This window comes from Endocarpon pusillum (genome assembly GCF_000464535.1).
Source record: "Endocarpon pusillum Z07020 unplaced genomic scaffold scaffold1719, whole genome shotgun sequence".
NCBI classification, from domain to species: domain Eukaryota; kingdom Fungi; phylum Ascomycota; class Eurotiomycetes; order Verrucariales; family Verrucariaceae; genus Endocarpon; species Endocarpon pusillum.
The window spans coordinates 104,118-118,781 of NW_006916062.1; the positions used below are offsets into that span (position 1 = coordinate 104,118).

The window sequence follows — 14,664 nt, forward strand, 5'->3', positions numbered from 1 at the left end:
TGTGTGTTGAATGGCATGGGTATGGGTATGGGTATGGGTATGTGTATGATTGTGAGTTGAGTAGTAGATGAAGAAGCTAAGTGCTACGTACAAGTTGGGATGAGATAAATACCGAGTAGTGCCAAGCCGCCAGCCAACTGCTCCTGCTCTGCCCCTCCTATGCTCCTGCAACACTGTGGCACGGAGACAGTTGATATCAGAACGAAGTATATAGTCGCAAGAGAGCATAAGGACAAAAAACAAAAAGAAAAGATAAAGATAAACAGTGGTGAAACTTCTGGACAAAATAGATTGTGTCACCTATCTCGAGCTCACTTTGGAGCCAATTGCGCCATTTGGTGGCTTGTTGTTACACTGGCCGTTTATCCTGCCGGCCCGATCTTCGGACAGGCGGGTGTGGGTAAAGATACGGAAATGTGTGCCATCCTTATCGTGCCGACTTGGAACTAGTTGTGCAACTAGAGAGCGTCATCTTTGCATTAGCGGACAGTCCAAGCAGATCAGATCTCGGACGACACCTGTCAATCCACAATATCTGGCACCCTCGTCGACAGATCTGAGGACCCTAGCAGCTCAAGATTCGTGGAATATACAATAGACGATGAAGAACATGGACGAAAATCTAACATAATTTTGGGTGGCCACTTGCCAAGATTTTAGCCGCCCGTGGTGCTTGGCATAGCAGAATGAGTAATAGAATAAGGTCTGACAAAAGGGTGGAAAGGAACTGCAACTTCGAAGGGGGAGAAGATTGCACAGGAAGGTATGGATACAGTCAAGAGCACGCAGTGATATGTGTGCATTGGCCAGAGCGTGATGGTGGAGAGGACACATCCACTTCTGGAGTGTAAGACTCCATCTACTTATTTGCTCTGGACGGTGATATGGACAGGGTCTCTCGGGGCAAATATGTACAGGCTTGTTCGCCAGTGGGGATCAAGTATGAGCTTTGTGCTGGTGTTTCAGCAAATGTCTGGCGTGTTGGCTTCTCTTCTCTTGGGCGGCTGCTGGGTGTCCAGGGCTGGAGCTGCCAGATTGACCCCAATGCAACGCGCTGACGGTCCTGTACTGAGGTCGCTGCACTGAAGTGGCCTGTGGAGTAGGTGCCGAAGTCGGTGTCGGGAATAGGCTGACTGGTGGAGTATTGCTTTCGGCTGGTATGCTGGAGGTAATGCTCGTGTCGGTCGGACTTGGTGCAGCACTGCTTGCAACCTGAGAAGACACCACGACACTGCTATTAGAAGACTCGATGAACACCAGTTGATTAACTTCTTGGCCATTCGACTGATACACCTTGAGAGAATTGACCTGCCAGAAGGCGTCTTCGAACTCGCCTGGATTATTCTGCACGAATGCTTGACAGTTCGCAGCTCTCGAGGAGCAAACAGGGTCCTGACCCCATACATTGCCAGCCCAGTCACCACAAAAGGTCACGTCGAAGATGATGTTGTGGTTCTTGAAGTGTTGATCGATATCGCATCCACCCTGGAATTTGGCGATTGGCTTGTCCCATACCTGTGGATTTGGGTTACCACTTGAAAGGTCATTCGGAATAGAATCTCTTCGAAAGAACCAAACACTGATAGCATCGCTGGTCCACTCCGTGGCGTATACACCACCGCCGCCTGCATTGAAACCTTTTCCGTACGTAGCTGTGTCGTGGGAAGCGATCTGGCATCCTTGATTTGCATATTGACCCGGAGCCTGAATATCACAGTTTGGTGTCGTCAATTGTCCGCTGAAAGTACCGGTGTTGCTGATGCTGCACCCTGCGCTGGTGTGCAGGGTCATATCATTCGCTGCTTGGGAGTTTACGCCCTCAATGATATCAATCTCGCCGCTGTTGGGCCAATCTGGCCCGAGTGTCCAGCTGTAAATTTGTCATTGCCTTGAACCTCTCTCATTTATGCCATCAAAGACTTACAAGGCAGGCCAAGATCCACATTGACCTCCGGGCATATGCTCCAGATCCAGCACGATAAGTCCGTGCGTGTAGGCATTCTTGCTAGTCAGTCGGACACTGTTTCGGCCTCGACCGCTTGCCACATTGGTGCTATCAACACCGATATATGTGGTCCCATCTCGTTCTCCGATCAGACCCTCCCTTTGGGCCGTGCCTTGATCGACGTAGTTGACGTATCCATGTGTTGGGTCGTCACCCTATGCTTGTCAGACGGCAAGGAAATAGAGGTGGGGACTCCCATACAGTGAAGAAGTTGAACATGCTGAAGAAGGAACTGGAGCTGTAGTCATCCTGGAGCACGTAGCCCGCCGTGCTATAGGAGAAAAAACTAGCGATGGCAAGGAGCGTAGATACAAGCATTTCCAAATGAGTGGCTGAAGTGAATGGCTGCAATGAGCGACTATTGCAAAGGCAAATGAATGGGGCCCCAAAATCTAGAACAAGAAGTACTCAGAGATAAGAAGGAGAAAGGAGCAGCAGGGAATCATAGTCCTTCTATACTCGAGGGTAAATTTGTAGGTGTCCAAGGGGTTCCACCAGGAGACACCTTGATAGGGGAGAAAATGAACCTTCTGTAAGATTGCCATCTCTTAGGCCAGCAGAAGGGCGAGGATGCCGTAGCTTGACAAGGAGTGGACAGTGAAAATCACACGTAGAGGAAGAGGAGTAGGTCGACAGTACTCCCTCACTCTTTACACCGTTAATGGAACAGTGTCGTTCCATCCTTGTTAGATGTACTTGATGTATCTGATAGGGACGGCCAATGGGAGGAGGCAATCGCCATCCTGCGGCTGCAACCGAGCTGCATCCGCGGGTTGCAATCGATTGTCTTCGGTAGGCACAAGGTGATGATGGCATGGTGCTTGAGAAATATCAGGAACGACGGTCCTTGGGCCCTCCGGCCCAGAGCCAGGCATCGCACAGATTAGTGGCAGATGGGCGTGGAGCCCAGATATGATTGGAGTGATGCGGACCAATCAAGGCCCAGAACTGCATCATCTTGCCTTCACACGGAAGTATGCGCTAACAACCTGACAAGTCAGAAGGCGATGCTGATGTACACAGCAGGACGTTTAACGTCATCATGATTCTAGAAGTTCTTTCTTCTTGGAGACCAGGGTGAGCAAAGTGACGAAGTGTGCCGCGTGAGCAACAGAGAGGATGCTGTTGCGGAGATTACTCCTCCTCCTGCCTTAGTCGCATGGCTCGGGCCTCGGGAGGTTGGGTCAGAGTTCAAGGTTTGTCCTCCAAAGCTGCTGATTCGTTGATAACATGTTCGTCTCCCTGGCACAAACTTCATGCTACACCAGATATGTGCTACAGTACTCATAGATGCCGATGTGGCGGACAGGGGAACATGATTAAGGCTCAAACATGAAGACTAACAGATCTATGTACTACGAGGACATACCAGACATACTCGCTCCAGATGCTCATACCCCTGCGATGGCGAGCTACCAGATGCCTGACCCAACTGATGGTCGAGGCAGGTCTGGTGAAATAGATGTCTACAAGCGAAGATTAGGGCCGCACCAAGATCTGCGTCGACCAACCTTTCTCCACCGTCTACAGCCTCCGATTGTGAGGCCGCAGTGACCGACAGTTCCTCTGTCGCCTTGCCTTTACCCCTTGAAGCACTGGCCCCATCCTCCTGGCCCGCAAGGTGCTCTTTACCTTGGCTTTGCTGGATCTTCCGGTCCTCTTTTTGCAACCAAGCTTCCCAAATCTGAGCTCCGGCTCCAGGACCCCACACTCGCCGTCTGCAAATCTCACAAACTTGGCCTCTTGGCCTCCAACCTCGGCGGCGTAGCTTTGCAATCTCATCAACGTGCACGAACAGATCTTTATCAAGCATAGAGTTTGACAGAGCAAGCAGTGACTCTTCATAGGCGTATGCTGAAAAGATCGAGCTGATCACAGCTCGTAATTCGGCAAGAGAAGGCGACGAAGCTGCGGCTCGGGTCAGGAAGGCACGGAGTATCTGCAAGAAAGCTAGATCATGGCGATCACCAGACCCTTTGCGTGATGACGTTGTCGCCTTGAGTAGAGCTGTGAAGACATTTTGCACGACTAGCCGCAAGGTAGACGCAATCTCACTGCCTGGATCCACAAACCCATCAGTTTCTGCTCGATTGGCTGTTTCTGGTCGAGTAAGGTCCTTTGCAATGTCCACAACCGAATTGATCAGCTGCAGCCAGAGTGTTTCTTCGAAGGACAGTGTCCGAGATACGGTGTTCGACTTTTTCGATGCCGGAAGCACAGGACGTGATCGCTGGGTAGCTGCTGTTTGACGTTGGCAAAGCCAAATTCCGACCCCAGAATACTTTTCGACAGATTGCAGCAGATCATGTATTGCCTCTTTAGTGCTTGCCACGTCGGGAGATCCTTCCAGGTTACGCATGATACCAGTCAGCGTTGCTTCTAGACTGCTGAGATATTTGATCAGTCGCTTCATAGCATCTTGGACTTGACCCTGGCGAGCCATTAGCATCACAGCCGCGTCGATGGCACCGCTGGCCTCCATTGATGGTAAAACGTCCCGAAGCTGAAGGTCCACATCTGTCAACGATTTTACGTAATCAGCAACGTGGAGTGGATTTTGCTGGCACATGAGTTGAATATAGAGCCCGGTCAGCGAAGCAGAAGATCCAGCACTAGGCGGACGTCTTCCTTGAGGCTCCAAAAGACTGTTCAGGTAATAATACTGCAAATTCGGTGCAGCTGCGAGAGACGAGAGAAACAATTCATGTGATTCCGCAAAACAGTCCGCAACGAGGAGTACCGTTCGAGTAACATCAATCTTTGCCAGGTCAAGAGCATGACTTTTGACCACGGCTTGGACTGCTCGCCTTTCTTTTGAGCTTAGGGAGCTACCCTTCCGCAAACACGCACGTATGACCTCGAAGACTCCTGCTTGGTCTTGCTCATCCTGGAAATACACCTGCACAAGTAGTGACCATTGATGTTCCGATCTGTACACTGACTTCAGCACACGAAAAAATCGAGCTTCTATGAAAAGAGGCACTAGTGATTGTATATCTGGTGGATGGTAGACTGAGAGCAGATATTCCACACTCAGCTGACAATCATCTGCAGTGTCCTCATTAGGGAAATGACACATCCGCGTCAGTATTTGGTCTAATGTTGATCCAGAAAGCACAAGGTCCTGAGGGTACTTAGGTAAACTGCGAGCGATGAACATGTCCACGTAGATGGAGTCCTCGGGCTCAAGATCTGCGGAGGACATCACCTCGAGTAGCACACTGATAACGAATTGGCGTGTGAAACTCTTCGGCTGTGATGTTGCATCCAAGCGAAGGTCTGAGCTGAAACCATTGCTGATTTCATCAGGCCTGTTCAAATAACTGTCCTCAAAGGCCTCATTCAAAACGCTCATGCTACTAGCAGTATCCAAGGACAGAAGTTTTCGCAAATGAGGGAATGACGGGCCTGTTTTGGTACCAGATGACCCCCTAGAGACATGATCTAACGCACCAGAAAAGAAGAATCCATATATCTGCTCTTTGGCCGTTCGCGCCTCCTCAAAGCTCAATTCTTCTCCTGTCGGATAAACTCGACTTGTCAAAGTGAAAGATAGATAAGGGAATATTTTCGCCGCATTTAGTTGAGCCTGATTTGAAGCTCCTGTATGACCGTTTGGCTGTGACGACGCAAGCGGTAGGTTCAGCAATTCCTCGCACGGACCAAGATAGTCATCAAGTGCCCTCGTCCAGACGTAAAGAAAGGCGTCATACAGGTTGTAACGCTTACAGAGCGTGGTAACCTGATCGATGTCCATCGTCGAAGTATCCAGACGGCAAATTATTTCTTCCAGATATTCCGCAGTGTGTTTTGTCATATAATGATCAATCAGTGGCTTAAGGGCCAGCGGTGGTATTGAAGTGATTTGACCATCTATTATGTAAGGCTCAAGAACTTCCAAGAATATGGTCGTTTTATCGTGGTCATCGTACCAGGCAAATACTTCGTCGAACAGAAAAGAAGTGTCTGTAATACTCAACGTAGCCGTAACGCATGCGATTGCCAGTTTATTGAGTTGTAAGTCATCTAGCTGTTCAGTGCCAGCTTGTTGATTATGACCAAAAGCATATTTCAAGGATGCAGACATCATCTCGACGAGCTTTTCTTTAACGACCCCATGTCTTGAACTGTCATCCTCTGGTAGCCCGATAGTTGTCTTCTCACCAATTCCAGAATAGTAAGACGTTGCCAACTGAATTGCTCCGATGAAGTCACCTGCCTCCAGCATTGCCACTAATCGATCTGCCCAGTTGGAAAGGCTGCCGATGAACAGGTCATTAAATCCAAGCAAGAACAGCCTGCCTTTGTAGGCGCGGAAGCTCATGTAGAAGGCATCTGCAACGACGCCATGCATGGAAGAGTCTGCTTCGTCAAGCTGTTCAACTAAGCTCTGCAGTTGCCGGGAAAATAGGTCGCTATGATATAACTGTTTCTGGACTAAGTCGAATGAGTCCGTAGGATTCATCGACACGTCTTCAAGGATGATAAGCTGCTGGGTGACCGTCAATATTGCCATTACGGACCGGCTCAGCCACTGCACAGCGACAATGGCTTCCTGCGATCTCCACCTACTCCTGGCCTTGAACAGCAGCTCCAGCGGCTTTTCCTTTTCCCCAGGCTCTGATGGCTCGACTTCAATGACCTCCAATACTGTAAGTACATTGGACCAGCAATAAACTAATTTCGTTCTTGATATTGCGGCATCCTGAGCTTTCAGCTTGAGCGCTGGGAACCAGGCAAGCGCAGCAGTCATTGCACTGTGAGCGGCTATCTCTTTCGGGCGAGCAGCCTTGTGCTGAGTCTGCGCAGTTGGTGTCGTGGAAACAATAACGAGAAGATAAGGGGTCATCATAGCTACCAAGCCTAGATCATTCGTGGCTTGCTCTACGTTACCAAAAGGCAACGTCGAGAAGGCTAGAACTGAACTTGGTTTCCTTGAGTTATGGCCTCGTTGTAGGACGTCAGGATAACGACCAAGTACTCGAGTGGTTCTGATGGCGCGTCCAACGCTACCCATACCTCGGGTCGCAAGATGAGAGAATGCCATACCGCGGTTATCAGCGGAAACAAGAGCAGTATGCCTGAAGCCTAGAAAGCCGATGTGTATAACAGGGACACCTGCAAGATGGCCCTCCACTTTCCGGCTCTCAGCAGGGTGCGCATCAAGAGGTGGGATATGTAAAAAAGGTCGAGTAGATTTGGCGAGCTCCCAGGTAAATATGTGGCCTTCAGCGTGACCCACTGCAATGGTAGTGCTGTCTTCGGAGATGGCCAGTGAAGTGACTGGACCGCACTCGATGGCTGTAAGTGTCAGCCATAGTTCCAAAAAGATGTCTCCAATACCTACCCACCTTTCGTTCCTAAGCCAATAATTCCCTTCGCATTCTGTTGATAGTCAAACAATAGGACGATGCCTTTGGAGGTTCCTACAACAATGCTCGTAGAGACAGCCAAGCAGGTTGAGCGGCCGAAATTTCTCCTCCCAACCTCTGAGAAGACCTGGCCTGTTAATTTGCGCAATTTTGTCCATCGGATCACATCCCATGGTGCCGAGGTAGAGTCTGGATCTGGCAAGCTTTGAAAGCCAATGCTTGCCAAAGAAGACTGTCTGGAGTGTGTGCTCAGGAATGCTGGAGAGATCGCACGAGGAGAATTCAGCGGTGATGACGAGAGACGGGACTGGAAACGTCGATCAAATGGTCGTCGAGCGGTGGTGGAGGTAGAACGGGACCCTGATGGACGAAGAGGATAGGCACCACTTGGGGATGAGGACTGAACGGATTCCTGGCGTTGTGAGTAAGAGCTAACAAGGCGGGCCATTGAGGACTCACCTGAAGGGAAGGGGTGTCGTCTGCTATAGAGCTCGTGCCGTCCGCACTCTGGGTGCCTTCCACCAACTGCGCACTGGGATCCTGTGTTCTGTTTTCCTGTAATGATTCCACGCTTTTGATAATTTCTTCCTGCGAGATCACCCGCTTATCGACCCCGGGTACCCCATTTTCAAGGTCCAAATCGTCTCTAACGAAGTCGGAGTCGGAGGAGGCATTGCTTGATGCGCCTTGCGCCTCCACTCCGGCTTTGAGATGATGCTGCTGTAGATCTAAGTCATTGTCCTCTCGGGCCTCCTCTTCGCCCGGCTCAAGCCTTAAGCTCATGAGAGTATTCTTCTCTTCAGCATTGCTTCGGGTGGCACGGCATGTACTCCTTAGACATCTGCTTGATGTCAGTCGTCTGAAATTAATTGCCTTGTCAAAGGCGTCGACACGTTATGCTAACCCAGCTCGCGGGGATCATTCAAGGTTGCTTCTCGAAGTATCTGGTGTTCGTTCCTGGAGTACGAGATTTGCTGAGAGGAAGGGCGTTGTGTAGCCTACTTCAGGAACGTCGGTAATGGAAGCATGACGTTTAATTGAGGTTCTCTTTACCATTTCATGCGGTGTAGCTGGAGCTGAATTTATGTGCGAGGATCTTGCAATTCTTTGGTGATCCTCACTCTTCCTACCACCTGCCCTGCTTGGTAAATTCACCCAAAATGTGGATTGTTCAATAAGGCTCAAATAATGACGCTCATGCGATTAATATATTGTCTAGACTATCTACGGGTCTGGAACATTTCCTGGTCACCATACCTCCCATTCAACATATCTGCCCGACTCTTCTTTCCGGTGCGAGTGAACCTTTTCCGTACCCAGATGAGGAACCAAACGACCATAAATATTACTATGATGGCGGCTAGTATACCAACACAATATATAGCAACCCGTCCTCGCCCTGTTGCCGGATTCAGGAAATCGTAGGTATAGAACCCTTCCGTTTCATAGGTGAGATAGGCCAGAGCGACGTAGAGAGCAAGGATAAGGATTATGAAAACAAGGTGCAACCATGGTGGAGGGTTTGTTGCAGGTAGGCTCAACTCGAAGGTGCAGAATACGGCGTTCAGTGCGTGAAAAGTGATCTAGTTCGGAACCCCATTAGCAAGGGCTTGAACCTGTGGTGGATAGAAATGCTTACATTCGACCAAGCATCGAACTCGACGGGGAACCAAGGCCCGTCGTACAATAAAACCCAGAAGACAATCGTAACAAGAAAAGGGAATGTGACAATGGTGGTGTAGAATAGGCTATGCAAGGCCTGTAGCAGCCGTGGCCAGCGGTCCAATGGTGCGTACCCTCTACGGGCGTACAGATATGTGTGTATGGCGGAGAAGAGGAAGTAGAACGCGATGCCCCAGAACGTCAAGTTTGTAAAGTAGCTGAGGTCGCTGTCATTGGCATCAGCCAGACCATGGGTTCCTTGCCAGCCCAATTTGAAGAAGATCGCTGTCAAGGCATAGAAAGCAACGGTACCACGCAGGACCGCGAGCAGCAGAGGAGGGAGTAGCCATGAAGTCACAAAACGGTGCGATAAATGGAAGTCGTCTTCCGTGACGCCCATCAGATGGTAAAAGTTGGCCATCGCCAGGGTTTGGTTATCAACTGCCGGCTAGGATGCTGCAAGAGCCACAACAGACGAGAACTACCGATCTGATCAATATTGGAGACGGCGGAATTGTCGTTTTTGCAATTGTCAACACGGGTGGCTACCTCGGATTCGTTCTCAAAAACCATAAAGCTGGATATAAATATGGAGCCATGTCACTGGCCAAGAAGGCTCAGCCTCAAATGGGTTAAATTGGGTAAGTTAATTAAATGAGCAGCCGATGGAGCCTGAGGCTGCTAGTTTAATCGAGTAACAGAAGACAGTGGCGTCACTAATTAGTTAACTAGCGGAGGGGGAGACGGTTTATGTCGTATTCCGGAGCCTGAGCAAAGGAAATCTGAATCTTGCGAATCGCTGTCAAATGCCATTATACATATCTCCAGTACCTCGGTTAATTGCACCCATATCCCCAAGAGTGAGGTCTCCGCTACTGCAGGTGTTGCTAGGCATCATGTTTTTGTCGGATCAATTGCCGAGATAAGTTGGTGAATAGATGAGAGAGGACATGTCTGTGGTGTCTTTTGAGTTCGCCCATCAAAGTTGCCCACGCGGTCCAAGTAAGGCATCCTCTGCTTAGCTCGTCAATTAACGTCCATGTCCTGGTTTGCTCTGCTCCAAATTGACTCACAGATGTGTCCCGCATCATCTACATGTTCTAGCTTTTGAAAAGTATCTGAATGTTTCACGGTCGAACCCTTTGATGATGTCTAGAGAAGCAGGCGCGGTTTCTTTCATGGTCAACGATAAGATTCACGCTGCAAGAGTTGCAGCCGCGCTGCACTGCGTACAGAAAGGGCTATAGATTCATGGGAAGCCACCATTGCTAACCTGCCGTGGCACCTCAGAGTTTCGAATCCTTCCTGATGCTGATGTGGTTGACTGGGTTTTCCGAGACACAACTGGCAGGCTTTGGCCCGGATGTGCTCTGCAACATCTGACTCAATGCTGTTAGCGCAATAATTAGGAGAGTGAGAACAGCAATTCCAGGAAGTAGAGATGACAGGTACAAGAAGTGGATGACGGTCTTGGGGTCGGCCAACGCATCCGATACAGTCCAGGCATTATTACAATGCCGCACTGCCCAAAGCTGCTGGTATTGGAAGCAGCTACGACGATCAATTATGTTTCCTACACGGGATGTGTTGACGTGACGGCCCAGCTCTTGCCTCTATCGCCTGCTATGCGCTGGATGCTAAAGAAGCTGCTTCCAACATTCTTGGAGGGCATAGATGCAAGGAATTTTCTGATGTTTCAGCGTCTAGGACATGTTTAATTTCTTGCAAGCACCAAGAACATCGCCAAAGAATGATTTTTGGAGGCCAACCATCAGCCTAGACTGAGGTTGTCAATTGGGGGACCATTGACGGCTGAGCAATTTAGGTGCGCCCTGCTGTCTCAGCTACCAACATGAATAAGGAAGGTGTCGGGGGACTGCATGACGCCCATCGGCTTTTGAGTCAGCGAAATAGACTCTATCGTACCCTTGTGCAGAGAGAGATGGTATTTTCCGTTTAGTTCTGACAGAGCATGACCTCTGCTCCACGCGCACACTGTTCAATGCACATTCACTACAACTCTGGAGCGCTCAGTAATCTGGATCCCTTGCGAAGCTCTTGGCTACTTCTCTCCCATCGACAGTACTATGTGGGCGACTACTAGTAGTGAGACTTGGGTTCAATAAAAGGCGTTGACACCCGGTCCATCGATTGGCTGCTGAATGGCCAACTTCAGCATCCTTGATTTGTCCCTGCAGATCACTAGCAGTTAGAACGCTGTACTATGTAATTAATCGAGAAGGTTGTGCCAGGATTAGCCGCTGATGAGAATTGTCTGTGAAGCCAGGATGGCTACTTTTCCCATTCTCCTTGTATTTTGGTGTGATCACTCTGTTGCTAACGCTGCTGGCAGGTGTCCGACAACTGGTTCCGTGGTTCGAAAAGAATTTCAATGGTAGAAGCTGGGAGCTGGTGCTTGGCCGTGTATTATTATAGTATATTATAATTAGGTGATCGGCGGCAAGGGACATGGGCTTTCCCTTGGACTGACTAGCTTCATGGGGCACCGTTTGCTGGTGGAGCGCACTGGTGTACTTCACAGCCCCTGAACCGGCCCGGCAAGACATGCTTCCCTTGGACCGTCACTCCCCATTGCTCACGATCCATGGAAATGATCTGCCACAACAATGTAACCTTTGACTTGCGACCACTCTTGCTACTGCATCCTTCAAGTGCCACCTGTCGAGCTCTATCGTTATCGTGCTTTCAGGGGGTCAAAAACTGCTGTTGCAGCTGTTTGACCTTGTCGTTGAACTGCTACCATCATCCTGTATTAGTTCGTCACGCGACTCTAATTTCAAACCTCGATTGAGGTGGTTTCTTGAAGACAGACGCCCCTCAGCGTTATTCTGCCGTGGTCTGACAAACTGCCTTCCACATATCAGCTTGTCACACCAATGCCATCGCGGCATAGCAGACTCCAGGAAGAACACGCTTTTCCACCCTAGAGCCTTTTCTCCGTGTACAGCGTTTGACGCGCACCTCCAAATCTCCCATCTACCCTCCCGCACCGGCGCCATGGGCGAAAGGCCCAATTTCATTGACCTTCATGCGAAATCTCCCGATCCATCTGCAAGACTGGGACACCCTTCGCCACGGATACAATACAACGAGGGAGAAATTCCGCCATGCCTTTCACCTCTGGATGCCTTCGCAGCTCAGAGTCGATTGATGGCAAAGCAATTGGATGTCAAGATGCACAAGGATAAGAGAATGAGTCGACTGCCGCCCGCAGTGGTTACCAAGTCCTTGTCACAACACCGAGCGGAGCGGCCCACCGTCTTCAGGTCTTTCTCAGAAGAGTCTGATGGTGATCGTGTGAGAGACGAGGATGAGCCTAGTAGTAGCTCCACGATTGCACATCCTCAGGATCGACATATATCCCAATATCCAAGAATCAGTGGACTGCTCAAAGGGAAAGGCAAGGGCACTGACGAAGACGAAGACAAAGGCGAAAGTTTTATGATACCAATGGACCGAGCAAGCACACCCGAGACCACATGCCAGCCTGCTACACAGTCAGACTATTTCGGGCTACCAAGGGCAGACTCACCCATATCCACATCCCTTTTGGCAGATTGCAACGTTGCTCGAAGGCATGCAAAAGCAGAGCCAAGCTTGACATCAAGTAGCCCCGGCAGGCAGCACCTTCGCTCAAGATATGATTCTTCCACCTCGCACCCCGACTCAAAATGTACAAGTCATTCTCCTACAAGACCTGCACCACAACGCGAAAGCTCCGACGACGACTATACCAGTTCTGTAGCTGGCTCTTCTTTCTCATTCCCTAGGAAGCTCTCCGCAAGCAGCGGTATATCTGTACCACATTCACCCCTCTCTCCATTCATTCCCATACATCCACCTCGATCACCCTCTATCCAATCAGAAGCATCTGTAACGGGTGCCTCAGCACACCGAACTCATCTAAACTTTTCACGTCCACGAAGCACTGCCAGCCTTAGTATCCTGAGTAGAGCAGACTCTCCTGCATTGCGCCAGCTGGTCGATCCACAGAATCTGCAACCTTCTGCAGCTACTCAAGGTGATTCACAGTATCCAGTGCAGTCTGAAGCCGTTGAATTAGTGGATAACGACGGCTATCTTTCGGCAGGCGGTTCATCCTACACGTATGCGAAGTTTTCCTTGCCTCGAGGGCGAGTGGTCTCTAGAGACTCTGTGATCTTTCAAGGCCTGTCGACACCGCATTTCGAATGGAAGGAGCCTCTTTTCCAGAACACGCCTTTGATGGGTGGAACACCCGACAGGCCTTTGGTTTCGCCTTCTCCAGCGCCTGACCTCAAGCTTGGCTCTTGTCAAACGAAGTCAAAGATAGATGGAGATCTGTTTGCCTTCGATATCAAATCTACACGACCAGCTACACCTAAAATACCTATGCCAAAGAAGCCACTCATCTCTCCTTCACAATCTCTCAAGTCTGCGAAGTCAACGTCGTCTTTGAAAGGTCGTACGTCCGTTGAGACTGGCGATCTTGGGTGGTTCCGTGCTTCAGCTGCGCAAAGGATCGATTCCGAAGACTCCAAGTCCACCTCATCCAGGTCGAACAGCACACTTCGGCCCATGTCGGCCAAAACGGGCGTTAATAACGCCACTAACTATCAGTACATGTCACCGGATGACCATGTTACCAAAGGCATCGAATGTCATGAGAACGGTTCGTTACAAGAATCGACATATCATCTACGTATAGCAGCAATGCAAAATCACCCTACAGCCATGCTGCTCTATGCTCTCGCCTGCCGTCACGGCTGGGGTATGCGACCAAACCAACGAGAAGGTGTACAGTGGTTACGTAAAGCACTGGATTCTGCTATGCACGAACTTAAGGAGGATGAGGACCCTTCCAATGCAATCGGCTTGCACAATATTAGTGACCAGAAGGCAAGACGCGCTCAATTCGCCTTGGGAGTATATGAGCTAGGTGTTAGCCACCTCAATGGTTGGGGTATTGACCGAGATAAAGCATTGGCGCTGCGTTGCTTCGAAGTCGCTGGCCATTGGGGTGACGTAGATGCATTGACTGAAGCCGGTTTCTGCTACGCAGAGGGGGTTGGCTGCAAGAAGGATCTCAAGAAGGCTGCAAGATTCTATCGCATGGCGGAGCAGAGGGGCGCCAATATGGTGGGCAATAGCTGGTAAGCTCCCCAAGTTAACAATCTTCTGTCTTCGATTTGTAACAGTGCAGCAGGATCTACAAAGATAAGTATAACGATATAAATGATGTCAATCGGTCTCGAACCCCAGTCCGATCAGTAACACCCAGTCAAGACAAGAAAACACTTGACAGATCTAAGACGAGAAGCATTTTTGGACGCAAGAAGTCGTATCAATGAGCGAGGCCTCACACATCATTCTTTCCCCTCCCACCAAACAGGTTATGGCCTCAACTGCAACAATACCGGCGAATCCCCGTGTCATCACTTCCCTATCTCTGGCCAGATATTTTTATACAGGGCTTCACTACCTTCCAGCAGCAAAGCATCTACTGCGCTTCACCACCAAGAGTGGCAACGGCCATTCTGCAATGCATATACCCCCAACATTCACGATTTAAGCGGATGCAATGACTTATCTCTTTTCGCTTCTCAACACCATTTCAACCACATA

At 49.8% G+C, this 14,664-nt stretch overlaps 2 protein-coding genes across 2 annotated transcripts; one reads left to right on the top strand and one right to left on the bottom strand.

Moving 5' to 3' along the window:
- Positions 1–936: 936 nt before the first annotated feature.
- On the bottom strand, positions 937–9,460 carry EPUS_00878 (uncharacterized protein; the record flags this gene model as incomplete). The annotated part of the gene is made up of 7 exons (XM_007802437.1): positions 937–1,870; positions 1,925–2,160; positions 3,384–7,306; positions 7,357–7,789; positions 7,837–8,218; positions 8,635–8,960; positions 9,017–9,460. The coding sequence occupies 7 exons, from the start codon at positions 9,458–9,460 to the stop codon at positions 937–939; spliced, it is 6,678 nt and encodes a 2,225-aa protein (XP_007800628.1).
- Positions 9,461–12,057: 2,597 nt separating this feature from the next.
- On the top strand, positions 12,058–14,196 carry EPUS_00879 (uncharacterized protein; the record flags this gene model as incomplete). The annotated part of the gene is made up of 1 exon (XM_007802438.1): positions 12,058–14,196. One exon carries the CDS (start codon positions 12,058–12,060, stop codon positions 14,194–14,196), a length of 2,139 nt encoding a protein of 712 aa, XP_007800629.1.
- Between the last annotated feature and the right edge of the window lie 468 nt (positions 14,197–14,664).